The sequence below is a fragment of the Chionomys nivalis genome, chromosome 10, assembly GCF_950005125.1.
Source record: "Chionomys nivalis chromosome 10, mChiNiv1.1, whole genome shotgun sequence".
Lineage (NCBI taxonomy): Eukaryota > Metazoa > Chordata > Mammalia > Rodentia > Cricetidae > Chionomys > Chionomys nivalis.
The window spans coordinates 43,235,619-43,263,536 of NC_080095.1; the positions used below are offsets into that span (position 1 = coordinate 43,235,619).

The window sequence follows — 27,918 nt, forward strand, 5'->3', positions numbered from 1 at the left end:
AGATCTACCAGAGTCTACAGGTCCTGCCCTTCCCTAATTCCCGGCTCTCTTCTGTGGGCCCCACCTCTTCCACCTCTCGGTCGCCACTGGTTGCCTCGCTTTTCTCCTCTTTGTAGGTGTCCAATAGCAAAACTTTAATTCGGCTCCTTTCACTAGCTCCTACTCCCTCCCACATCCGTCCCCACGCTTGCGAGAATAAGTTTGCCCTCCTTGCTTCCCGTACGGTCGTCAACCCGCCGCTTCCGTCGCGGCACTCATTACCGTTACGGTGCGCCGGAAGGAAGCTCTACGAGCGCTTTTGGAATTATGGCGGCGGTGGATATCCGAGGTAATTTATTCTACTGGGGCTTTATAGCTCGCCGAGGTCAGCTTCACACCCTTTTATGAGGTCTCGCAAGTCCTTTTGAGTGGCTTCTGGACAACGTAAGGCTCTAATTTGACGAAAAGTTGTCTAAGCTTTTCCGTATTCTGACGAGTCTCGTTAAAAGAGCCGAAACGGAAGCGTTAGAAACAGTTTTGGCCTTATCTGCCACAATGCTGGGGCGTTATCGGGGTCAAGGGATAGCTTTTGGGAAGAGAGAAGTGGAATAAGGTAAGTACTGATCCTATCCCACGGATCCCGGGACAGAAAACCCCAAGTCTTCGTATTAATGTTTGAATTTTTAGTCTATAATACTTTTTATATATCATTCGGTAGTTATCTTCGGTAGGCTGTAGCGGTATTGTCATTTTTGTTGAGTCAGAGAATAAATAAATTGAGATGCAACGTCTTCATTGCTTCTTGTTCTCGGGTAGCATGCTTGCTTTGTTCGTATATATTTTGTTTTTTCTTGACGATTTTATACATTCATATACTGCGTTTTAATCATATAAACCGCCCATTACCCTCCTTTATCCTCCCCACTCCCGCTGAACCCTTTCTTCCCAACAAGTAAGTTCACTACCTACTTCCATGGTGTGTATGTTTATTGGGTTTAATTAATTAGAGTTACTGGAATCAGCATGTTTCGTTTTTTCTTTTTTCTTTTTCTTTTGGTTTTTCGAGACAGGGTTTCTCTGTAGCTTTGCAGCCTGTCCTGGAACTAGCTCCTGTAGACCAGTCTGGCCTCGAACTCACAGAGATCCTCCTGCCTCTGCCTCCCGAGTGCTGGGATTAAAGGCGTGCGCCTCCACCGCCCGGCGTGTTTCGTTTTTTAAATGAAATATCTTTTGAGATATCTGTTGTTATCTTAGGTGAACTCAGGTTCCAACTAGTTTATGTGTAGTTACTTAAGTAGTGGTTATGAGTATTTCTGGACCACATTTTTACCTGTCTTCCGTTGTGAAGAATTTCAAGTTTATCAGTGGAATATTGCTGAGTGCTAAGCTGGTAGCTGTTCACCACGCTATCTTGCTAATAAATGAAAGGAGAAAAATGTAGTCTATGATCCCATATTTGATTATTTATAATTTTTAATGTTTTACTTATTATTTGGATTTGTTAGTATCATTATAATATGTTTGCTGTTTACAGAAAAGGCAGAGAAGCTGGGATCACCAGAAGTAGAGTGAGAAGGTGCGGGAAGATAAATTAGAGAAGTATTGTAGGGTAGGGTAAGGTTTATCTCCTCTGAGTAAGACGTAGTCACTGCAGAGTTTTGATCAAATGGGGATGGCATGTTCTATCTGTCTTTCTTTTAATTTATGTATTTATTTATTAGGTAATTTTCTCTGCAGAGAATAGTGTATGGGGGCAAGGGTAGAGTTTAAAAAACTTTAAAAGACTTTCCCGGAATGTATTAAAATTGCAGATAGTTTGGAAAACTACATTTGTGAGATGTGACTGAATCTGTTTGATTTGATAGTAGTTATATTTATTAACTTGTGATCACAGGTTATCTTGAATGGGACAAATACATTTTTTTTTCCAGTCAAAGACTGTACTTTTCATTCCAGTTAAGTATTTTGTAGGTGAATGTCCTTGGATACAGGATGCTGTTTAAACTGATTGATAAAGATCTGTGATTAACTGGGCTGCTTTGAAGGTTTATTGTTGTCTACAAACCCCCTACTTCCCTTTACATAACATGTATGAACGCATCCAATTTTGGCAGTAGGATTCCAGACATTCATAGACTCCCAAAGCATTCATGGACCTGAAGGTATAAACTGTCCATCCGTTTACAGAACAGTCTTCCAAGATTCAGTCTCCTAAGACAGCTGCTGATGGAAAGCAGAGCAGGGGGTACACAACAACAGCAACAAAAATATTGATTAGTAGAGTAAATCATACTAGTCTTGGCCTTCAGTCATGAATTGTAAGCATTTGATGAGTATTTTTCTGCTGAATAAAAACTTACAACTTAGTGGGAGCACATTTCAGAGTTTCTGGTTATGATACAAGAATTAGTAATAACAGTGTATTAAAATTGCCATAAGAGCAGAGAAAAGATCACCACTACCACTGTCACAGTTAACAATTATTGGGTTACAGTGTGCCCAACATCTAACACATAATGTTGTACGTGTAATTAAAGATCTTACCTATTGACTGTTAATAGATATGGGTATGAAATGGGTTCTGCCTGGTAAATGTCATAAAGATAAGGCATAAGAAAGATTTTTAAGGGAAAAAAGTCAATCTCCTAAAATAGCTTAAAGAAATGGATGTTTTACAGTAAATAAAATTGTTAGAACTAGAGAATTAAAATCTTAGTCATGGTTTCCCTTTGTTTCTTTTCATTAGAAGAGATATTTTTTTCTGAAAACAGTTTCTGTTTTTGTATATTTTGACTATGACTTTATCTATCTTTATATACATATGTATGTAACATATGTGTGTATATTTCTATATCTATATTCAGATAGATATAGATGGTTGGTATAATCTTTGTTAGCATATGTCATCTGTTTGTCTCCTTTATTTTAGAACACATAAAGCACAATTCATTTTTTAAATTTTTTTACATGTCACAACTTTTTTACATTTGATTCATTTTGCACTTGTCACCTTAAGTTAGATCTGACTTCTTCAGAGATGCCCAGGGTAGCTGTATAGAAGAGGTGAAGCTTTTCAACCGGTATTATATAAGCATTATGATGTTTATAACTTAACTCTAGTGATGTTTTGTAGGTACTGATATGAAACATCATCATCATAGTCAGTGCACAGTAAAACTCTTTAGTTATAGAAAATTAACTCAGTGTCTTTTGAGACAGGATCGTATATAGCCCAAGCTGGCCTCAATCTCTTGATCCTCCTGTCTTAGCCTCCTAGAGTGCTATGACCTGAAGGTCTTCACTGTTTCTGGATCTAACCATGTCTTTTTAAAAATTAAGATTTAATTCTACTCTGAATCTGAAATATTATGGCTATGAAAAGGGGACTTTACTCACCATTTGCCTCTTAACTTTTAAATCCTTCACCTCTTGTCTCTCATAGAAGTTCCCTAACATTCTTTGCTTGCCAGTTAAACTGGTGGTTGTGGGTGTGTTTGGAAAATTTTGAGTCATTTAAAACCTTTGGAAATTTCTAGTCTTAATATCTAGATCTTAACATTTTGTTACCCAATCAAACTATTCAAAATCAAAATATATAAACAATATATTTTATCTTTTAGTACTTTGTATGAGTTTTCTCTGCTGGGAAATAGTTTACTCTCCATTTCTTGATGGTGAGCCTCTCTTCTTTAACACAGTGCAGAAGCCACCTCCTGCCCCATGAAAAAGTAATTTTCATTTCTTCTGGAAAGTGTTTTTGTTCCTTCATTTGCCTTTTTACAATTAGTCTATACCTAACTTTACTATAGTCCTTACTGTGTTCTTTTTTTCATGTTTCTGTCTTCTGTTAGACTGTTGAGTATATAGGCCTGGGCTGGAGAAATGGCTCACCTGTTAAAGGCTAGACTCACAGCCAAAACTATGAGTACGAAGGGCAGAGTCTATATCATTAATTCATAACACATAGTAGATATTCATTGTATTAGGTAATTCATTGTTTCTAATTCTTTTGTTTCTTTCCTATAGATAACCTGCTGGGAATCTCTTGGGTTGATAGCTCTTGGATCCCCATTTTGAACAGTGGTAGTGTTCTAGATTACTTTTCAGAAAGAAGCAATCCTTTTTATGACAGGACGTGTAATAATGAAGTGGTCAAGATGCAGAGGCTAACATTAGAGCACTTGAAGTAAGTTGTTTTAAGAAGGTAACACCTTTGCCAACTAGAGATTTTGCGGTGATTGGTCATTTTACCTGTGTGTGGTGATTGGTGACAGACACTGTTAAACCTTTGGAAGGAAAACCAAAAGTTTTAGGCTGGGGAGATGGCTCAGTGGTTTTATAAAGTTTAGTTACTATATTTTAAATAACTCTTGCTATAATGTAATTATAGCTGTTAAAGGTAACTTATTGTAGTTTTAAGCATATTGTTACTAAAACAAATTTAAATTCATGAATTTTTATGGATTTTATAAATGTATAAATTTGTATAAAAACCCACATTTTAGTTTATATAACAACTGTTGTAGATGGAGGCTGCTCTTACGTTTCCTGGCCGCCTAGATTCGAATAATCACACACAGAAACTTTATTAGTTACAACACTGCTTGGCCTACTAGGTCAAGCTTTTTATTAACTAACGCTTACATCTTAAATTAGCCCATTTCTATTAATCTGTATCTCCACAAGATTGTGGCCTACTAGTAAGGTTTTGGCGGGTGTCTTTCTCCTTGACTCCTCCTACTTTATATATCTCTGTTCGGATTTCCTGCCTGACTTTATTCTACCCTGTTATATGCCAAAGCAGCTTCTTTATTAACCAATGGTAATAAAACATACAGAGGGGAATCCCACATCAAACTGTCTAGGAAAATAGCTGGTTTTATTCAATAGCCAACTATTAACATTAATCATAAGCAATTTTAGTCCCCTTTTTACACTGCTGTTGCAATTTATTTGGTAATTTAAGTGTCCTACAAAGTTTTAGGAATCATTCATAGATCTCTTTGTGTCTCCATTGCAGTCAGATGGTTGGAGTTGAGTACATCCTTTTACATGCTCAAGAGCCCATTCTTTTCATCATTCGGAAGCAACAGCGGCAGTCCCCTGCTCAAGGTACAAGACACTACAGTTTGTTTACTTTCTAACCTGTGTGCTTTATTTTGTTTTTAAAGAAGGGGTTTATTTTATTTTGGTGTACCATTCAGGAACTGGTATGTTAGGCCTTTTTTGTTTGTTTGTTTGTTTGTTTTTTGCACTGAGTTCTGTTTCTGTAGGTCCCATAAACTACATATATATCCAGTACTTGTAGGGATGTACTCATCAGACTCAGCATCTATTGTACTCATGGCCAGAATTCATTATGGTTTCCTGGTAAGGCTACACAGTAGATAAACTACAGGAAAAGACTTTGTAGGAATCAGTATCTCTTGAGGATCCATACCAAATGTGCTTTTTAGTCAGCATAAGATGATGCAATACATACATATATAAGTATACACATACATACATCATACATATTTCTATTACGGGAAGCCATTTGAAATTGTGAGCCTAAGGCTTTTTTTGAGGACTGATCACTTAGGCGTTTTCTGCCCACTAGAGTTGAAGACTCCTAGGAGGAAACAGTTCCCACCATATTCATGGTGTACGTTTTGGTTGGGCATGCAGGTGTAGCTACAATTAAGAAGTATATCAAAAGCTCTATTAGCACTGGAAGTCAGATAGTTCAGCTCTTCCTGTGAGCACGGTTGTTGAATTTCCACTGGACCTTGAGCCTCCTGAATAACTTTCATTTCCTCTCAGTCTCTGAGTTAATACTTTATAAAAGACATGGCCTATATAGTTTTATTAAATCCATAGAGGATCTACTGAGTTATCTTCAAATGACACATTCAACCAAAAATCTTACCTGGGTTTTACTACCAAATGAATATTTGCTTAGGAAACAACATTGAAGAGTAAATGTGTTCAGATTTGCTTTTGAATCAGAGCTGAGGCATATACTTCAGTGATGATGGGCACTTCAAGATTTTTAAAAGAGTCTCATTGCAGAAGAGATTATTCAAAGTAGAAAAGCAAGGTGGTATTGCTGAGAGACATCTCTCAAGTAGATCCTGTACATAAAGACACTTGGGGGACATCCTTTTCCCTGGGTCCTTTTGATACCAGAGAGTAACTTGCCAAAGAAGTTATAGTTCAGAATTCAAGTCTTCTTTCCAAATGAAAGGTATAGAGTCTCTATAGAGAAAAACAGAACCGTAGATAATAAACAAGGCTCCTTGAGAACATTCAGGATATAGTGATGACACAAGATGGTATCAAGCTCAGTAGAGTTGTCTTTGCCCTTAGGACTCAGTCCTGGGACTCAGTCGCAAGTGTAGTGCATCAGATATCTTCACTCTGGTCTCTAAGTCTCTCGTGTTCTTCAGTCTTATGTCCCAGTTTGGTTGACTGATAGCATTGGCTTTGCTGAAATGTGCTATGTATCTATACATGGACCTAGTAATAATCTCATTTTAATAATCTTAAGATGCACGGGTGGTGGTGGCGCACGCCTTTAATCCCAGCACTCGGGAGGCAGAGACAGGCGGATCTCTGTGGGTTTGAGGCCAGCCTGGTCTAGAATAACTAGTTCTAGGACAGGAACCAAAAGCTACGGAGAAACCCTGTCTTGAAAATCCAAAAAAAAAAAAAAAAAAAAAAAAGTAATAATAATCTTAAGATACATTGGACTGATTAAACTTGATTCAGATGTGCCTGGGATTTGAGAAGTCCTGTATGTTTTCTGTGAAGTGCAGAGAGTAAACTCTTTAGGCTTTGTGGGTGGAACTGCATGGAAGTACTCAACTGTTAACAATCCTAGGTAACATATATGAACAGTATGACTGTTTTCCCATACTGCGTACTTGGAGAGAAATTGCAAGGCCTTAAAGTTCCATATAGTAAAGTGCCAAAGTTTAGTTTGTTCTATGAAAATACCGTTTTTTAGCAGTTTGTGTCCAAGATGTGTTTCTAAGCATTTTTTCCTGCTGCTTTAGTCATCCCACTGGCTGATTACTATATCATCGCTGGAGTCATCTATCAGGCACCAGACTTGGGATCAGTGATAAACTCCAGAGTGGTATGTGTCTTCACCTACCTACACATCTACCTGCCTACCTCCCTTTCTTCCTATTCTCCCTCACCCTTTCCTTTGCCTTCCTTCCTTTTCTTCCCTTCCCTTCCCTTCCCCTCTCCCTCCCTTCCCCTTCCTTCTCCCTCCCTTCCTTTCCCTTCCTTTCTTTTCCTTTGCCTTCCCTTCCCTTCCCTTATTTTATCTTTTTCTTTAAGACAGTAGCCTTGGACTCATTATGTGTCCAAAGATGGCTTTAAACCCCTGGTCCCACTGCCTCCATCTTTTAAGTCCTAAGATTCCAGATGTGTGCCTGTACACGTTGGTTATTTTTTTCTACATTCTTTGAACATGAATGCAAACTTCTAAACGAGATACCCTATTCTGCTTTGTGTAAGCTGGTATAAAATGTTGACTGTTAAAGGGTTTTGAGCACTTACTCTGGGTCAAGTCAGTGCTAATACATAGAGTCTGAAGAGCTGTAGGCTCCACATCATTAGTAATATGCATAAAAACACTTGGAAGAGGCCGGGCGGTGGTGGCGCACGCCTTTAATCCCAGCACTTGGGAGGCAGAGGCAGGCGGATCTCTGTGAGTTCGAGACCAGCCTGGTCTACAAGAGCTAGTTCCAGGACAGGCTCCAAAACCACAGAGAAACCCTGTCTCGAAAAACCAAAAAAAACCAAAAAACAAAAAACACTTGGAAGAAAACTGCACCTCTGCTATTATTTTTGTTGCCCTTTTTATTATTCCCTAAACAATACATTGTAACAGCTGTTTGTACAGTACTTATGCTTGTAAGTAATCTAGAGATGATTTAAAGACTATTGGAGAATTTATAGTTTACATAGAAATGCTAATTATTTTATGTAAGGGATATGGCTATTTACAACTCCAGTCAAATGGTAATCTAGATTCTGAAAACAGGGAATTATTATCTTTGCATATGTAATATTTTATATTTACTTAGGACATTTTACTCGACCTCATGAGAGATTTAGAATTTGTTGGTTGTTGTTTTGTTTTCCAAGCTTACCGCAGTACATGGTATTCAGTCAGCTTTTGATGAAGCTATGTCATACTGTCGCTATCATCCTTCCAAAGGTTATTGGTGGCACTTCAAAGATCATGAAGAGCAAGGTAAGTAGAGTGCCTAGGCCCTCCCAAAACAGTTTGTGCCGACATTACTGAGATAGGCTTTAATCTCTCAGATGATGGCATTACTGCTCCTGTGTTCATGTCATAGGTGCAGCGATAGTGACATCAGAACAGTTGTTAGTTTTGCCCATGAGGTCACATGTCCATAAGATTTGTAAAAGATGTAAAGTTTTCAAATATTTGGCACATAACGAGGAGAAACTGGTGATGAGTGAGCAAAGGTATTTTTTACTTCTTGGGTTGCCTTGGAATTTGGAACCGTTGAGCCCTCTAGTCTTCAAAGTCAGGAGATGAGATACTATTCTTGGTGCCCTTTCTTCAGATGGCCAGACTGTGTTCTCTCCTTTTCTCCCCCTCCCTTCTTTTTCCTTTTTTCCCTCTCCTGTTGTTTTAAGGATGAAGCCCAGGGCCTTAGGCGTGCTAGGCAAGCACTTACTCCCAAGTTATATCCCTGTTTGATCAGGGTGTTTGCTGACTGTCTTTTGACATTGTGTGTATCTGTGTGTGTAAGTAAGTGTGTGATGTGCATGTAAGCTTGTGTTCCATGTATGGATATTGGACAACTCTGTAGTTGGTATTCTGTATCCACCTGTGGTGCTATTTTGTTTGTGATCTAACAAATAAAGCTTGCCTGAAGATCAGAGTCCAGAGCTAAGCTGTAGGTGTACGAGGTCCACAAGAGCCCATAATAAAGGATAACAAATGTTTATTAGGGAACACTCAAAATAAGAAAGACGCTATGGTCCTCTGCTCTGTGGATGCTGGGAGCTATGAACAGACCACCAGCTGAGAGAGAGACAGAGAGAGAGACAACACACTTTTTGCTTTCCGTCTGTGTTGATAGTACCTCAGCCCACACCCTAGTGGGCCAGTACCCAAACAGCTATTGGCTGAATGAATTCTCACAACACTAAATCACTACTTTAGCCATAGAGTCTAGGCAACGGTGGCACACATCTTTAATTCCAGCACTTGGGAGGCAGAGGCAGACAGATCTCTTGAGTTCAAAGCCACCCTGGACTACACTAGATTGATCCAGTTTCAAAGAGAAACAGAGCTCATACCTTTTTATCCCAGTACTTTGGATCATAGGCCTTTAATCTCAGCACTGGGAGGTGGAGACAGAAATGATATGGCTGGGCAGAGAGGAATATAAGGCAGGAGGAGGTGGGAGGAGACAGGAGCTCAGAGCATTCAGTCTGAGGTTTCGTAGAGACAGCATTCCATCTGAGAATTCCTAGGGACAGGATTCAATCTGAGGATTTGGTAGAGGTAAGAACTAGCTCTGCTTCTCTGATCTTTTAGCATTAACCCCTATATCTGACTCTGGATTTTTATTGTTAATACCAATTAAAATTCATGCTACATCTACCTTTAATGTGTGTTTTGGGATTAAACTCAGGTCTCAGGTACAGTGCCTTGTCCACTGTACCTCTCACTGACCCTAGGTGACTTTCTAATTCTTGGATGTTAGCACCTGTCATAACCCTAGGTTCTTTAGTTCTCATGAATACTAATCGATGACTGTTCTTTTGCCCTGCTTTTACCAAAATCCTATGCCCAGAAATGTGTTTGTATCAGTTTATTTTCTTTTTTTGAGAATAATAAAGGTGTAGGAAAGATGGCCTTTATGTAGTATTCAGAGCTGTGTAGTGGCCTTCAGATAAAGTTACTTTGATTCTTAATATTGGGTATAGGCAGTACTGTTTGTTGTAGGAAAGTGTGCGTTAATGGAGTAAAGTTGACCTAGGGACAATTGTACCTACCTTATGTTGTCTAGAGCATGGTCACTTGGAATCCTTCATGTAAAGAAAGTCCCTATATCCACCCCCTACCCCTGTTCTCTCTGCCAGAGCAGATCACACATGTAACTTCAGAATTTCTTTCATATTCTTTTTTATGCTTGCCTTCATGATCTTGTTTTCTAATTTTCCCTTTCAGTACAATGTTTAGCTTTTTTCAGAGAGAATGGGAATGAATAAATGAATGTGTTTTAGAAAATCTCTCCATATGGAGCCCAGGGTATCCTTGAACCCTTAATTCTCCTGTTCTCGTCCTCCCAAGTGCTAAGATGAACAGAGATATGCATCACCATCCCTAGCTAATTGCAGTCTTTTGAGGCAGACCTTGTGTAGTCTAGGCAGGTCAACTTTGAGCTTGCTATATAGCTAAGGATGATCTTTAATTCCTAATTCTCTTGCCTGGTTTAATTACTGTCTTTATAACAGAGTATAATAACTAAAACCTGTCTTTTATATTTATCTTTAGTAGATTGCACATCAAATCATTCAGTACACTTAAAATACTCAAAAGTAATTTCAAGCCAATATGTATTGTTATTTAGGTAATTATGAAGAATGCTAACCTCAGAACTGTTTGTCCTTCAGTCAGTGTTAAATACTGAAACTGAAATATCTTTTAAGAGACAGGTGTGACCAGGCGGTGGTGTGGTCAGAAGCCACTGTTCTTTCCTTCCTGGTCACTCAGACCCCAAATAATCACACAGAAACTATATTATTTGCAATATTGTTTGACCAATAGCTTAAGCGTATTTCTAGCTAGATCTTATATCCTAAACTAACACATTTTCATTAATCTGTGCATTACCATGAGGTCATGGCCTACCGGCAAAGCGTCTGTCTCCTGTGACAGCTACTTGGCTTCTCCCTGACTCTGCCTTCTCTCTATCTATCTCTTTCAGCCTGGCTTTCCTCTGTTAAGCCATTGGCCCATAGCACCTTTTTTTATTAAGTAATGGCAATAAAACATACTCATAGCATACATCACCTCCCGTGTCAGTGTGTTGCACACCTGTAATCCCAGTACTTGGGAAGCAGAGAAAGGCAGATCTCTGAGTTCAAGGTCAGCCTGGAGTTCCAGGACAGGCTCCAAAGTGACAGAGAAACCTTGTCTTGAATACCGAAAAGAGATGGGGGGGGGGTATGTCAGCTTTTGAAATATGAGAATTTAGCATCATTTGTAAAGGAGAGTTAGGAACTTCTTTTTTATATTTGCTGTGTTTTATTTGAAGAGTTGTCTTAGTAAAGGTGTTATTAAAATAAAGGTTTGAGTATTTCAGTATGTTGATTTGGATTTTATATTTTATTAGATAAAGTCAAACCTAAAGCCAAAAGGAAAGAAGAACCAAGCTCTATTTTTCAGAGACAGCGCGTGGATGCTTTACTTGTTGACCTCAGACAAAAATTCCCACCCAGATTTGTTCAGGTAATAAGAATGTTATGAATTTTGATTTGACACATTTTTAATTGGAAAGTCTTTTAAGTATAATTTTAAAGTATTGTTTTTTTTTATTAGCAAAAGAATTACCCCTGAAGGAATTGTTTAAAAAGACTTAATGGAGGTAATGGGTAAAAGGAATGCATTTAGCATTGTTCTCTGTTCCTTATTGAATCTATATGAGCATTGAGGTCTGTGTTTAGATCATATTCTCATCCATAAGGTTACTGAAAGAATAATCAGTTGTGACAAACCTCAAATATGAAACTCATGCTCTCCATTCTGCTTGCTGCATTCCCAGCCTAATATATATCACATGTAGGCTCTTAAAGGTTAATGGGTTAAGACTCTGAGCGGAAGGAATAGAAAGGGGTAGAGGGTTTGGCATGGTCAGGAGAGGAAGCTGAGGTAGTAATAGAGTTCTCTTATCACTGTGTTAAAAGTTTGTAATGACACTTAGTGATTTAGAAGTAATCCAGTAGCAGATCCACCTGCCATTCTACCACGTGAGCTTTTGAAGTCAAGCAACTGAGAAATGGAATGCATGGCCATGTTAATGTCAGTTATTCTGGAATTTAGAATTCCTTTGTGGAAATGAGTATTTTCATAGACGTGTTGATTGTTGTTATGAAGGATTGAGGGAATTTTAAAGGTAGTGAAGAGTGCTACTATAATAATGCTTATGTGATCGTGAAGAGGTGAAGAGGCACAGGTTGGGATATGAGATCAGAAAGTTAGCTTGGAGAAATTTTGTTGTTGTTGTTTTTTTTTTTTTTTTTGGTCTTCTGAGACAGGGTTTCTCCATGTAGCTTTGGTGCCTGTCCTGGAACTAGCTCTTGTAGACCAGGCTGGCCTCAAACTCACAAAGATCCACCTGCCTCTGCCTCCCGAGTACTGGGATTAAAGGTCTGCACCACCATTGCCCAGCTAGCTTAGAGAAATTTCATAAACTGTTCTTGAAGATAGAACAAGGGAAACACGAGTTAGAGCTGTGTGGTGTGGGAAGCTGCTCTGGTCTGTTTGAGATGAAGTGTGCTGGTCATTTATTCTGTGAGTACACCATCTCTCCTGCATAGCCTGAGGGAAGAACATCTAGATTTGCATTGTCCAGTGATGGGGGATAGTCTTCTGTTTTGTGTTAATTTTATTGGTTAAATAAAGAAACTGCCTTGGCCCTTTAATAGGACAGAACATTAGGTAGGCAGAGTAGACAGAACAGAATGCTGGGAGAAAGAAGCCGAGTCAGGCAGTCGCCATGATTCTCCCACTCCAGACAGACACAGGTTAAGATCTTTCCTGGTAAGCCAGCTCGTGGTGCTACACAGAATATTAGAAATGGGTTAGATCAATATGTAAGAGCTAGCCAATAAGAGGCTGGAACTAATGGGCCAGGCAGTGTTCAAAAGAATACAGTTTCCGTGTAATTATTTCGGGGCTACAGTCCAGTACATTAACCGCCAGATTCACGTGGCTCATGAGCCCTGCATGCACAGCTCATTCAGGTTGAGTTGTGATGTAAGTGTATAACACATTTTTGGCTTTTTGAGATAGGGTTTCTGTGTATCTTTGTCCTGAAACTCTCTGTAGACCAAGCTGTCCTTGAACTCACAGAGATCTCCCTGTCTCTGCCTCCCAAGGGCTGTGATTAAAGGTGTGTGCCACTACACCTTGAACTCACAGAGGTCTGCTTGCCCCTGTCTCCCAAGTGTTGGGATGAAAGGTGTATGCCAGCACACCCAACTATTCTCTTTCTTTCTTTTTTATTTTAAGGACTTTAACTTTTTTCTTTTCTCTTCCAAGCCTGCATATATTTTTTTAACACACTGTAAACCATTTAGAAGTTTTCTTTGTCTTTGAATCTCTTTACTGTATATCTCTTTTTTTTTTTTTTGACCACATGAGTCTTTAATTTGTTAAGCAATATTGCTAGGATTAAAGCCATGGCTTTGATGGCTGGATCCAGCCCATTTCTTAGCTTCATGGTGGAGGTACTGGCTGAAGCAATGTTTATTGCTACAGCTCTATGTTGTCTTAAGGTCCATGCCGCCACCAAGAAGCATGCTGTAGGCTATTCATAAACACCATTTAAGTGTTTTGTGGCAGAGCCTCTTAAAAGGGCTACAAAGTTTTTACAGCTAAAGCTGAATCAGGAAGCCTCTCTTAAATGAGAGCGCTTGCCTCTAGCAAGCAGAGCCCACCTGAGAAAATCCTACTATCAATAAACGATGCCTAACTCTATTCTTTTCTGTCTAGAATTACTTCCCGAGCTTTCTCAGGCTTTATGTGAATGTAGTTGTCCACACATCGGGCACCATTCTGTTGTCTGAGTTTTTCTGTCTTGCCCAGTTCCCACAGTCATTAAGTCTCAAAGAAATCACATAGAGGTCTACATTAGTTATAAACTGATTGGCCCATTAGCTAAGGCTTCTTATTAACTCTTGTAACCTATATTAGCCCATTATTCTTGTCTATGTTAGCCATGTGGCTTGGTACCATTTTTGGTGAGGCAGTCACATCTTGCTTGCTCTGTGGCTGGGTCACAACTGCAGAATGTGCTCCCCTCTTTCCAGAATTCTCATTGTCCCACCTCTACTTCCTACCTGGTCACCTTGCTTATACTTCCTACCTGGCTACTGGCCAATCAGCACTTATTTAAAATATAAGTGACGGGGTACAAACCATTGTCCCACAGCACAGCAATAATAGACTTCCTAAGATCATTTTTTTTTTAAAAAATTATTTTTTATTTTTGTTGAATTCTAGGAAGTCTTTAATTTTTTTATTTTTTCCTTGACTCAGGGGTGGTTTAATTGAATACTGTTCAATTTTCATGAGTTTATAGGCTTTCTGCAATTAGTGATCCGATAAGATACAGGAGTTATTCCTATTTTTTGTTGTTGTTGAGGTTTGCTTTGTTACCAAGTATGTGATCAATTTTAAAGAAGGTTCCATGAGGTGCTGAGGTTTATTCTTTTGTGTTGAGTGGAATGTTCTATAGATGTCTGTTAAGTCTATTTGAGTCATGACATTCGTTAGTTCTCTTATTTTCTGTTAAGTTTCTGTCTGACTGACCTGCCCATTAAGGGAGAGAGTGTGGTATTGAAGTCTCCTGTTATTGGTGTGTGGGGTTTGATTTGCGATTTAAACTTTAGTAATGTTTCTTTTACACATGTGGGTGCTCTTGTATTTGAGGCATAGATAGATGTTCAGGATTGAGACTTCATCTTGATGGCTCCTGTCATGAATATGAAGTGTCCTTCTTTATATCTTCTGGTTGATTTTAGTTTGAAGTCTGTTTTGTTAGATTTAGGATAGCTACATCACTTGTTTCTTAGGTCCATCCAGCAGTACCACTCCTGGGTGTATACCCAAAGAATGCTTAATCATACTTCAAGGACATTTGTTCAGCTATATTCATAGCAGCATTATTCATAATAGCCAGAACCTGGAAACAACCTAGATTCCCCTCAACAGCAGAATGGTTAAAGAAAATGTACATTTTCATAATGGAGTAGTATTCAGCAGTAAAAAACAATAACATCTTGAAATTTGCATGCAAATGGATGGAACTAGAAAAAAACCATCCTGATTGACGTTACTCAGACCCAGAACGATGAACATGGTATGTACTCACTTATAAGTGGATACTAGTCCATGATCCTAGAAAAGCTAAATAACAAGGTCAACCCTAAGAAAAGCATGCATAGATCCACCTGGAAAGGGAAACTAGATAAGATTCCCTGATGAAATTGGGAGCATGGGGGGGTGGGGGAGAAGTGAGGGCGTAAGAGGAAGAGAAGGGGAGGGAGGAGGACTTGAGGGAACATGATAAATAAGATGGAGGAAGGACAGATATGAGGGAGCCATTATGAGATTGAGGGAGCCATTATGGGGCTAGCAAGAAACCTGGCACTAGAGAAATTCCCAGGAATCGACAAGGATACCCTAGCTAAGACCCTAAGCAATACAGGAGAGGGTGCCAAAACTGGCCTTGCCCTGTAGTCAGAGTGATGAATATCTTAAATGTCACCATAGTTCTATTCATCCAGCAACTGATGGAAACAGAGGTGGAGACCTACATGGTAGCTCTGTACTGAGCTCTCAAAGTCCAGTTGAAGAGTGGGGGGAGTGAGAATGTGAGCAAAGAGGTCAAGACCATGATGGGGACACCCGCTGAAACAGTTTATCTGAGCTAATGGGAGCTCACCAACTCCAGCCAGACAGGGAAGGAACCAGCATGGGACCAAACTAGTCCCTCTAAATGTGGGTGACATTTGTACCGAGGAGGCAGACTGAGGTGCCACTGGCACTGGAATTTATCCCTACTGCTTGTACTGACTTTTTGGGAATCTGTTCTCTCTTTGGATGGATACCTTGCTCAGCCTAGATATAGTAGGGAGGGCCTTGGACCTTCCCTAAAGCAATGTGCCTTACACTCTCTGAGGAGTGGATGGAGGGTGGGGTAAATGGAGGGGTTGGAAGGAGAGGAGAGAGTGTGAACTGGGATTGGTATGTAAAAAAGATAGTTTGCATTCTTTTTTAAAAATAGAATAGATTATGTATTTGTATATAGTTTTGTGTATGTGGGTGCAGTGCTTAGAAGAGCCAGAAGAGGGCGCCTGATCCCCTTGAGTTGGAGTTCCATGTAGTTGTAAGCTGCCCTGTGTGGGTGCCTGGAACCAGATTTTGGTCCTCTGCAACAGCAGTACATGATCTTAAACCACTGATCCATCTGGACTGAGCAGTTAAGAGCACGTGCTGCTTTTTTTTTTTTTTTTTTTTAAAAAAGAGGATCTGGGTTTTGTTTTCATCACCTACTTAAACAGCTTACAACCATCTGTAACTCTAATTCCAAAGGATCTTACCTCCTCTTCTGACTTCCTTGGGCACCAGGCATGTACACGGTATATAGATATATAGAAAAATAAAAAAAATAAAAGTAAAAATAAAAATCAATCCATCAATTTTTTCAATAAATTTTTGGGGGAAAGAAAAAATTTTTTTTTCTGAGTTCCCATGCCTGCCATACTTAAAATCAAAGGGTTTATCCATGGAACTCACTTTGTAGACCAGGCTGGCCTCAGACTCTCGGAGGTCTGCCTTCCTCTGTCTCCCAAGTGTTGGGAATTAAACCAGTTCTGGCTTCATTTTCCTTTCTTTTACAGTCCCTGCTCTCTAAGCAGGTAAGTCTATGAAGGTTTGCTGGTTCTCTTAGTTCTTCTCATTCGATTCTACGTGACTACTCTCTTTATTGTAGCCTTTGTGGGAAGGCACACAGCTTGTTAGATGTATATCATTTTTGTGGCTGACTTCCGGTTTTGATTTGTGTCTTTTTTTGAAATGAAGAGTAGAAAATGGCCCACTTTTTATGGTGCATGACCATAAAATGATAATTGTCCTTTATGAAGTCATTTTACTATGCAGTTACATAAGTATGTCATTTAAGACTATACAATTCAGAAGAAACATTAACTTGACTTTTCCTTCTCCTTTCCCCCATTTCCTGTTTTTCAAATCCTAGCAAAAGTCTGGAGAAAAGCCTGTCCCAGGTATGGTTCATCTGCTATTCTTACTAAACTTGAAGTGAGATCAGGCGGCCATGTTTAATGTTCTAACAGCAACTGCATGCGAGACGAGCTGTCACCCCTAACCTTTGAACTCCTTTGAATCGCTAGCACTTAGTGTTTCTATGGTAACGATACTAGCATTTAAAAGTAGAGTTTAGGTAGAAGGGGAAGGGCAAAGAAGCCACAGTGATTTGATGGTAGGTTTCTTCAGAAAGAACAGTTGCCGTAGAGTCGTTTTTTGTGGCTTGTTCACACATGATGTCTTATTTTAATACCATGTGTTTGCCTAGCATTATTTAATTAATATTTAGGCTTATAAATTAATTTTAAAATATGCTTGCCTGAAAAAACAACTAAATATTCAACTTTATAAGCAATTCAAAATGAATTTAAAAGAGTAAACCGTAAGTACTGACCAGTGTTTATTTCTCCTTCCACCTTCGTTTTGTCAAATACTGCTTTTGATGGCTAGTGGATCAGACAAAGAAAGAGGCAGAGCCTCTACCAGAAACTGTGAAATCCGAGGAGAAGGAGAGCACGAAGAATGCTCAGCAGACTGTGAGCTCTAAAGGTCCCCCTGAGAAACGAATGAGACTTCAGTGAATAGTGGACACGAAAGAAGCTGGCAAGCTCCTTGTCAGTCACTATACCTCAGCACCGTGGGAGGCTCTTGAGTCTTAAAACACTATCGCAGCCCTCTTATTTGTGTGGAGCACTTGTTCTTTCCAAAAGGACGTTCTCCCAGGATTTCTATGTGAATATTTCTTACGTATCTTTTGTAACCTTTCCTCTTCTGGACGTGGGCAGTGCACCTAACTCATGGATACACCAATATAGATCCTTAAAAACAATAAAGTTATTTGTATATATTACTCATCCTGCCTTTTCCTTGTCTCTGAGAGGAGAAATGTCAATGCAGTAACTGAGCATGTCTTGTAGTATTTGGATATTGCTCTGTATTACAATAACATATTTATTGAATAATTGAGAGGTAAAGGAAAACACTTGCTCATTGATATCATCATCCCATGGACTCTTGTCAGTTTGCTTTGTTTTCCTTTTTAAATAGTTTTCTCACATTTTTTTCTTTATTGTGTTATTCTGTTATGAGCACTTGCCGGTGTTTACTAGTGTATTGAGTATTATTACCGAGATTTATAGCTCCGTTTTCTTAAATACTTCTGTGCTGGAGTTTTCCCAGTTTTCTGTATTTTATATAAGGCTGCAGTGACCTCGTTTGTGTTATAATACCATATGCATGGTCCGTAGACTGGGTCACTGCACCCTCCACATCCTTAGGGCTCTTATTCTGTCTTGTCAGGTTGTTTTCCTCCAGGAATGTGGTCTTTGGTTCATCATCTAAGTACAAAGTGTGAAGTACTATGTTCTTCAGTCTCTGTCACCAAGTTTGTCACTACTGCTAGTTAAGCCGCAGAAAGTGTCTTATTATATAAAGTGGCAAGACAAATTTCATGTCTTTGTTTCTGCTTTTTTGAAGCATTTGGTTTTCTGTGAGATGTTTGTTCTTTCTGTTAGTTTTGATATAGTTTCAGATGTACAGGGAAGTTGTAAAACAAGCACAGAGCTCCTTTATATACCAACCCCTCATGTGTAACGCTTATGTTTTCTGCCCCTTCCCTGTCGTTGCTTCTTTGTGTGCCTGTGTGGTATTCACACACATTTACATCCCTTTTATTTTTGATTCATTTATAGTCATGCCGTGTAGCAGCAGGCTATAGGTTTAAGTTCTTAAAGTGAAAAAAAAAGAGTAGTAGGGTGTGGTGGTACACACCTATAACCCCAATGCCTGGGAGGCAGAGGCAGACAGACCATCTCTGTGAGTTCAAGGACAGCCTGGTCTACAGAGCTAATTCCAGGACAAAGATATACAGAGAACCTGTCTCAAAAAGTAAAAGTAAAAATAAAAGGTTAAAATAAGGCCACACAAAGATGGAAAATTGTAGGGACATAGCCCCACCCATTGGGGGCGTGTTCGCCTCGGGCTAATGTTTACGGATAAATCTGCCGGGCGTGAGCCCAGCAGCCCTTTTTCTTTTGCTCCGTTTTTCCGGTACACCGCGGGAACCTGTGGTCCTGTAAGTTTATTTCCTTATTAAAGCTGTATATATCTATATAATCTGTCTACATTCATTTGCGCCGCCACAGAAAATACACAGAGAATCTTGATACTGTATGCTATTATGCTCTCTTTGAATTGTTTGAATGCTGAGGAAGGAGCATCAGCTGCTAAAAGATATTTGCTTATAAATGCTGCTGAATTAATCCAAGATGGGTATTTTGAAAATACCTTGACTTACAAATTGAAGTCAAAAGGTATGTTACTTTGGAGAAGAGATTTTGCTTTTGTTTCCACAGAAAATGAGAGGCTGTGAATTCATTCTGAGTTGAGAAAAATCCAGTTTGATCAAGGAAGACCACCTGAGAAATCTCCAGCAGGATAGTTGGCCCAGATGTCTGAGTTCTTCATCCAGAACAGGTTCAGCACTGCTGCCTGAGATGATCATGACTCACAGGACTTGATAATAACTCTAAATTTTCTTTAGGTCCCCATAAGATTATCAGCACCCCCAACCAGCAGGAAGTAGCCTGGAATACTATGCCCACATTCCCAAAAAATGGACTATGGATATTTTCCTTTTTTTTTTTTTTTTTAAAGAGGGGGAAAGTGGTACAGGAGAATTGTCTGTATTCTTGTATTCTGTCAATCATGTTTTAAATAAACACTGATTGGCCAGGCAGGAAGTATAGGCGGGAAAACCAGTCAGGAAGTAGAAATGATGCAATGAGAACAGGAAAATTCTGGGAAGGAGGAAGTTGATTCCTCCCACTCCTGCCCAGACTCTGAAGAAGCAACATGTAATCTGCCTGGCTGAAAAAGGTACTGAGCCACATGGCTAACATAGATAAGAATAATGGGTTAATATAAGTGATAAGAGCTAATAAGAAGCCTGAGCTAATGGGCCAATCAGTTTATAATCTTACGGAGTTCTCTGTGTGATTTTCTTTGGGGCTTGCCGGCTATGGGGAACTGGGCGGGACAGAAACCCCAACAAGTAGGCCCTCATGTTACAATGTGGTGTTGCAGCTTGTACCCTGGGCCATGATGCTAGGCAATCCCTCTAAATGAGCTCCACCCTGCCTCTGCCTCTCTTTGTATGGATGAGAGGAGCTCTGGCTGTCATGAAGTGTGATACTTTTATTTGCTTAACCCTAGGAGGTTTTACAGTCGGTAACCTGTACCTCTGTGAAAAGCCTCTACCTGGCATTCATTATTGGCTTACAGTGATTTTGCTCTTCAGCATAGTTCAGTGCTGTGTGAAGAAATATACCTGGGTTAATTGCCCCAAATTTTTATTTTTTTTCAAGAATTCCCTACCTGCATATGTTTTGATCAAATCCAGCCTTCCTTCTTTCTAAATTCTTCCCTACCCCCCAACCCCCTCCTCTTTTCCTTCACAACTTGTGTGGATTTAAAGCCTACTACACAAAGCAGAACTTATACCTGGAACCACTAACTGGGTCAAAACTCCAAGACTGACTAGGCCCTAGGCCCTAGGGCGGTATCTAATACTATTTTACTAAGTAGGCATAGTAATAAACTTTTCTTTAAATTCTTATCTTTTACTATAGATTAGTGGATCTCCCAACCCCATCAGCGAAGCTTCTTTTTACAGTAGATGAACAGGAATACAAAGACTCACCGCTGGTCAAGTACAGAGACTTACGAGACCAGGCTAATTCTTCAGCGGGTTACTTATGATCATTTAGTTTTCCCCCTTCTCTCCTTCAGTCTTACAGATTTCTATCTTGTTTTGTTTTGGGATTTGTGTGTGCAATGTCAGCAGAGTTCTAATAGGTTTTTCCACACTTCTTTTGTTTCTCATGCATTTCTACCCTTCTGCCTCATCTCTACTTACCTAACAGTAAGTCTTGTGATCAGAGTATTTTAGTCAGGGTTCTCCAGAGGAACATATTATATATACATATTACATATGAACATACACACATATGTATGGTCTGCTTTAAAAATGATAACTGCTAAATCACTGAGAAGCTGAGAAACCTGTAGTTACTTGGTCCTTGAGGCTGGGCGCCTTGACATAGTAGTCCCAAGCTAGCTGTGTCTCGCGAGGGGTTGGGGGTAACAACAGGTAGTTACTCAATCCACAAGGCAGGGTGCTTCAGTAGTCCTAATCTGGCACCAGAAGCCGGGAAGGTTCCTGGAGAGCTGCTGTTAGCTAGTCCATAATGAAAGCTTGGAAGTGCTGGCTCCATCAATGATGGACTCAGCAACAGAAGTAGCACCATGACAAGCTTCATGGCAAGTGAGAAAGGCAAATGAACAAAAGATGGTCAGTCTCCTTGCCAACTTTGATCTTTGATCTGGGCTACTATCAAAAGGTAGACCTTGCCCTTTTAATCAAGGCAGGCACGACAGTTCTTTAGGTGAGGCTCCCTACTCCGATGAAGCCAATTTTTGGGGACTTGATATTAAAACTAACCATCTCAGGATGCATAGTCTCCAAAAGGCCCATATGTAAGGTCTTAGTCACTAGTATTACCCTGATAGCAAAACCAGAAAAAGACTTGCTTTTATCCTAACACAAAAAAGTATATGCCAATATCTCCAATGAACAGAGCTGCAAGAATTTTCAATATAGAATTCAAGAACACATCAAAAAGATTCTCCATGATCAGGTCAGCTTCATTCCAGTGATGGAGGGATGGATCAGCATACATAAGTCAAGAAATGTATTCCACCACATACTGACTAAAAAACAGAAACCACATGATCATCTTATTAGATGCAGAAAAACTATTTTGAAAATGTGTCTTAATTTCTTCATAATACTTTCTATGTGTACAGTATTTTGGACAAACAGGTTTTTTTTTTTCCTTTTTTGATTGTTTCAGAGGTTTGAATATGTCATCCATTGCTCCCTGGCCTAAGTGTCTGTTGAGAGATTTGCTGTAGTGCAGCAGCAGTTGCCTTAAATGTGGGTGGCATTCTTGCTATAAGAATTCTCACTGTGTTGCACATGTTCAGCAGGTTTGCTGTGGCTTGGTGGGGGGAGGCTCTGGGTACATCAGCCTGGGTCTGGTAAACCTGTATGTCATCCTTTCCAAGATTAGGGAAGGTTCCAGCCATTGTTTTGTTAAATTTTTATATTTTTCTTTTTGCCTGTGATACTCTTGCAATTTTAACACTTGTTGATTAATTAAATTATTAATTAAATTTAATTAACTTGTGATTAAACCTAGGCCTTGTGCACACTGAGGAAGTTCAAGCAAGAACTCTACCACTAAGCCACATCTCAAGTGCCTGAAGTTAGCTTTCGATGAGTATTTTAGGTGTTTTCATTGTTTTTCTTTATGGCACCTATCCACAAAATTGTCCATTTCTTTTACATTTTCCAATTTTGTGGAGTACAAGTTTTTGTAGTATGACCTAATGATTGCCCTAATGATTCTCTGGATTTCCTCAGTGTTTGTTTTTATGTTCCCCTTTTTCATTTCTGATTTTAATTTGGATGTTCTCTCTCTGCCTTTTGATTACTTTGGATAAAGGTTTGTCTATCTTGTTAATTTTCTCAAAGAATCAGCTGCTTGTTTCATTGATTCTTTGTATTGTTTTCTTTGTTTCTATTTTATTGATTGCAGCCCTCAATTTGATTATTCCTTGTTGTCTACTCCTCCTAAATGAGTCTGCTTCTTTTTGCTCTAGAACTTTCAGGTGTGATGCTAGGTCACTATTTCTCCACTTTCTTTTATGCAGGCCCTTAGTGCTATGAACATTTCTCTTAGCACCGTTTTCATAGTGTCTCATTGGTTTGGGTACGTTGTGCCTTCATTTTCATTGAATTCTAGGAAGTCTTTAATTTCTTTCTTTTTTTCTTCCTTGACCCAGGGGTGTTTCAGTTGAGCATTGTTCAATTTCCATGAGTTTGTAGGCTTTCTGCAAATGGTGTTGTTGTTAAACTCTAAACCATGGTGATCTGATAAGATACAGGGGATTACTCCAATTTTTTTTTTTGTGTGTGTGTCTGTTGGGGTTTGCTTTGTTACCAAGTATGTGGTCAGTTTTAGAGAAGGTTCCATGAGATACTGAGAAAACAGATATATTCTTTTGTTTACAGTGGAATATTCCGTAGATGTCTGTTAAGGCCATTTGAGACATGACATTTGTTAGTTCTTTTATTTCTCTGCTAAGTTTTTGTCTGATTGACCTGTCCATTGGGGAGAGTGGGGGAGTGGGGTGGGGTTTGATGTGCAATTTAAGCTTTAGTAATGTTTCTTTTTTATGGATTTTATTGAGCTCTACATTTTTCAACCCCTCTCCCAAGGTCCCCATGCTCCCAATTTATTTAGGAGATCTTGTCTTTTTATCCTTCCCATGTAGATTAGATCCATGTATGTCTCTCTTAAGGTCCTCATTGTTGTCTGGGTTCTCTGATATTGTGATTTGTAGGCTGGTTTTGTTTGCTTTATGTTTAAAAATCACTTATGAGTGAGTACATATGATATTTGTCTTTCTGGGTCTGGGTTACCTCACTCAATATGATGTCTTCTAGATCCATCCATTTGCCTGCAAAATTTCAAGATGTCATCATTTTTTCTGCTGTGTAGTACTCCATTTTGTAAATGTACCACATTTTCTTCATCCATTCTTTGGTCAAGGGGCATTTAGGTTGTTTCCAGGTTCTGACTATGACAAACAATGCTGTTATGAACATAGTTGAACACATGTCCTTGTGGTATGATTGAGCATTTTTTGAACATATACCCAAAAGTGGGTCTTGAAGGTTGTTTCCTAATTTTCTGAGAAATCGCCATACTGATATCCAAAGGGGCTGTACCAGCTTGCACTCCCACCAGCAATGCAGGAATGTTCCTTTTACCCCATGACCTCTCCAGCATATGTTGTCATCAGTGTGATTGATCTTGGCCATTCTTACAGGTGTAAGATAGAATCTCAGAGTTGTTTTGATTTGTATTTCTCTGAAGGCTAAGGATGTTGAGCATTTCCTTAAGTGTCTTTCAGCCATTTTAGATTCTTCTGTTGAGAGATCTCTATTTAGGTCTGTACTCCATTTTTTATTGGATTATTTGTTCTTTTGATAACCAATTTCTTGAGTTTTTTGTATATTTTGGAGATCAGACCTCTGTCTGATGTGGGGTTAGTGAAGATCTTTTCCCATTCTGTAGGCTGCTGTTTTGTCTTGTTGAGCATGTTGTTTGCTTTACAGAAGCTTTTCAGTTTCAGGAGGTCTCATTTATTAAATGTTTCTCTCAGTGTCTGTGCTACTGGGGTTATATTTAGGAAGTGGTCTCTTGTGCCAATGTGTTCAAGTGTACTTCCCACAGTCCTGGCTTAGGCCTATTCCCCTGGAGGTCCAAGACTCATGCCCGGACCCACAGAGGTCTAGTAATGTTTCCTTTATATGTTGGTGCTGTTTTATCTGGGGCATAGATGTTCAGGATTGAGATTTGAACTTGATGGGTTGTTCCTGTGATGAGTATAAAGTGTCCTTCTCCATCTTTTCTGTTGATTTTAGTTTGAAGTCTATTTTGTTAGATATTAGGATAGCTACACCAGCTTGTTTCTTTAGATACATTTGATTGGAAACTCTTTTCTCAACCCTTTACTCTGAGGTAATGTCTGTCTTTGAGGTTGAGGTGTGTTTCTTGTAAACATCCGAAGGATGGATCCTGCTTTTGTATCCATTCTCTTAACCTGTGTCTTTTTTCTCGGTGAATTGAGTCCATTGATATTAAGAGATATTAATGACCAGTGATTGCTAATTCCTATTATTTTTTGGTGATAGTGTTTGTGTGTTTCCCTTAGGATTTGCTGGTGTGCAGTTATCTGTTGCCTGTGTTTATGTGGGTGCACTTAGCTTCCTCGGGTTGGAGTTTTCCTTCTAGAACTTTCTGTAGGACTGGATTTGTGGATAGGTATTGTTTAAATCCAGTTTTGTTATGGAATATCTTGTTTTCTCCATTGATGGTGATCAAAAGCTTTGCTGGGTATAGTAGTCTGGGCTTGTATTTGTGGTCTCTTGTATCTGCAACACATCTGTCTGGGACCTTCTGGCGTTTAGAGTTTCCATTGAGAATTCTGGTGTAATTCTGATAGGTCTGCCTTTATGTGTTTCTTGACCTTTTTCCTTTGCATCTCTTAATATCCTTTATTCTGTATGTTTAGTGTTTTGATTATTATATGACAAAAGAACTTTTTTGGTCCAGTCTATTTGGTGTTCTGTAAGCTTCTCATACCTTCATTGGCATATCCTTCTTCAGGTTGGGAAAGTTTTCTTCCATAATTTTGTTAAAAGTGTATTTTCTGTGCCCTTTAGCAAGAGTTCTCCTTCTTCTATCCCTACTATTCTTAGGTTTTTGTCTTTTCATGGTGTCCCAGATTTTCTGGATGTTTTGTGTTATGAATTTGTTGGATTTAATGTTTTCTTTGACCAATGAATCTACATATCTTTAATTCCTGAGATTCTTGTGTTTCTTGTATTCTGTTGGTTATGCTTGCATCTGTAGTTCCTGTCCATTTACCCAGATTCTTCATTTCCACAATTTTATCAGTTTGTGCTTTTTTTAAAATTGATTCTATTTCAATTTTTTTTTTTTACTTATTTATTTATTTTTATTCTTTTTTAATTAAAATTTCCACCTGCTCCCCATTTCCCATTTCCCTCCCCTCCTCCCAAATATTGCCCTCCCCCCACTTCCCTCCCCCTATCCCCACTCCTCTTCTCCTCCCCCCACTCCATTCCCCCTCCCTCTCGATACTGAAGAGCAGTCCAAATTCCCTGCCCTGCGGGAAGACCAAGGTCCTTCTATCTACGTCCAGAAAGGTGAGCGTCCAAACAGGCTAAGCTCCCACAAAGCCAGTTCATGTATTAGGATCGAAACCTAGTGCCATTGTCCTTGGCTTCTCATCAGTCTTCATTGACCGCCATGCTCAGAGAGTCCGGAATCAACCCATGCTTATTCAGTCCCAGACCAGCTGGCCTTGGTGGGCTCCCAATAAATCAGTTCCACTGTCACAGTGGGTGGGTGCATCCCTCGTGGTCCTGATTTTTTGCTCATGTTCTCCCTCCTTCTGCTCCTCATTTGGACCTTAAGAGCTCAGACCGTTGCTCCAAATTGAGACTCTGTCTCTACCTCGATCCATCGCCAGATGAAGGTTCTAAGGTGATATGCAAGATATTCATCAGTATAGGATAGGGTCATTTCAGGTTCCCTCTCCTTAGTTGCCCAAGGTACCAGCTGGGGACATATTCCTGGACACCTGCGAACCCCTCAAGAGTCAAGTCTCTTGCCAACCCTAAGATGGCTCCCTTAGATAGGATATATACTTCGCTGCTCCCATATCCATCCTTCCTATATCCCAACCATCCCAATCCTCCGAGCTCCTCCCATCCTCCCCTTCTCATATTTCTCATCCCATTTCCCCTTTGCCCCATGCCACCTCACCCGCAAGTTCCCAGTTTTTGCCCTGGAATCTTGTCTACTTCCCCCTCTCCATGCGGATGACTATATGATTTTCTTTGGGTTCACTTTCTTATTTAGCTTCTATAGGATCACACATTATATGCTTAATGTCTTTTATTTTATGGCTAGAAACCGATTATGAGTGAGTACATCCCATGTTCCTCTTTTTGAGTCTGGGATACCTCACTCAGGATAGTGTTTTCTATTTCCATCCATTTGCACGCAAAATTCGAGAAGTCATTGTTTTTTACTGCTGAGTAGTACTCTAATATGTATATATTCCACACTTTCTTCATCCATTCCTCCATTGAAGGGCATCTAGGTTGTTTCCAGGTTTTGGCTATTACAAACAATGCTGCTATGAACATAGTTGAACAGATACTTTTGTCATTTGATGTGGCATCTCTTGGGTATATTCCCAATAGTGGTATTACTGGATCTTGGGGTAGGTTGATCCCAAATTTCCTGAGAAATCGCCACACTGATTTCCAAAGTGGTTGCACAAGTTTGCATTCCCACCAGCAATGAATGAGTGTGCCTCTTTCTCCACAACCTCTCCAGCAAAGGCTATCATTGGTGTTCTTGATTTTAGCCATTCTGACAGGTGTAAGATGGTATCTCAAAGTTGTTTTAATTTGCATTTCCCTTATCGCTAAGGAGGTTGAGCATGACCTTAGGTGTCTTTTGGCCATTTGAATTTCTTCTGTTGAGAATTCTCTGTTCAGATCAGTGCCCCATTTTTTTATTGGGTTCATTAGCATTTTAAAGTTTAGTTTCTTGAGTTCTTTATATATTTTGGTGATCAGACCTTTGTCTGTTGCAGGGTTGGTGAAGATCTTCTCCCAGTCAGTGGGTTGCCTTTTTGTTTTAGTGACAGTGTCCTTTGCTTTACAGAAGCTACTCAGTTTCAGGAGGTCCCATTTATTCAATGTTGCCCTTAATGTCTGTGCTGCTGGGGATAAACGTAGGAAGTGATCTCCTGTACCCATATGTTGTAGAGTACTTCCAACTTTTTCTTCTATCAGGTTCAGTGTGTTCAGACTAATATTGAGGTCTTTAATCCATTTGGACTTGAGTTTTGTGCATGGTGATAGATATGGATCTATTTTCATTCTTCTACACGTTGACAACCAGTTCTGCCAGCACCATTTGTTGAAGATGCTCTCTTTTTTCCATTGAATACTTTTAGCTCCTTTATCAAAAATTAGGTGTTCATAAGTTTGTGGGTTAAAATCAGGGTCTTCTACTCGGTTCCATTGGTCGACTTCTCTGTTTTTATGCCAATACCAAACTGTTTTCAATACTGAGGCTCTGTAATAGAGTTTGAGGTCAGGGATGGTA

At 39.5% G+C, this 27,918-nt stretch overlaps 1 protein-coding gene across 3 annotated transcripts; it reads left to right on the forward strand.

Annotated features, from left to right (window-relative positions):
* Positions 1-268: 268 nt before the first annotated feature.
* Med6 (mediator complex subunit 6) lies at positions 269-17,924 on the forward strand. 3 transcript variants are annotated; one of them, XM_057782518.1, is made up of 8 exons: positions 269-328; positions 4,006-4,165; positions 5,000-5,091; positions 7,017-7,099; positions 8,122-8,230; positions 11,358-11,473; positions 17,007-17,034; positions 17,525-17,924. In XM_057782518.1, exons 1-8 carry the CDS (start codon positions 307-309, stop codon positions 17,653-17,655), a joined length of 741 nt encoding a protein of 246 aa, XP_057638501.1. In that variant the 5' UTR covers positions 269-306; the 3' UTR covers positions 17,656-17,924. The 3 variants fall into 3 exon arrangements, with proteins under 3 accessions (XP_057638501.1, XP_057638503.1, XP_057638502.1); XM_057782519.1 differs by lacking the exon at positions 269-328 and adding an exon at positions 435-592; XM_057782520.1 differs by lacking the exon at positions 11,358-11,473.
* The last annotated feature ends 9,994 nt before the right edge of the window (positions 17,925-27,918 follow it).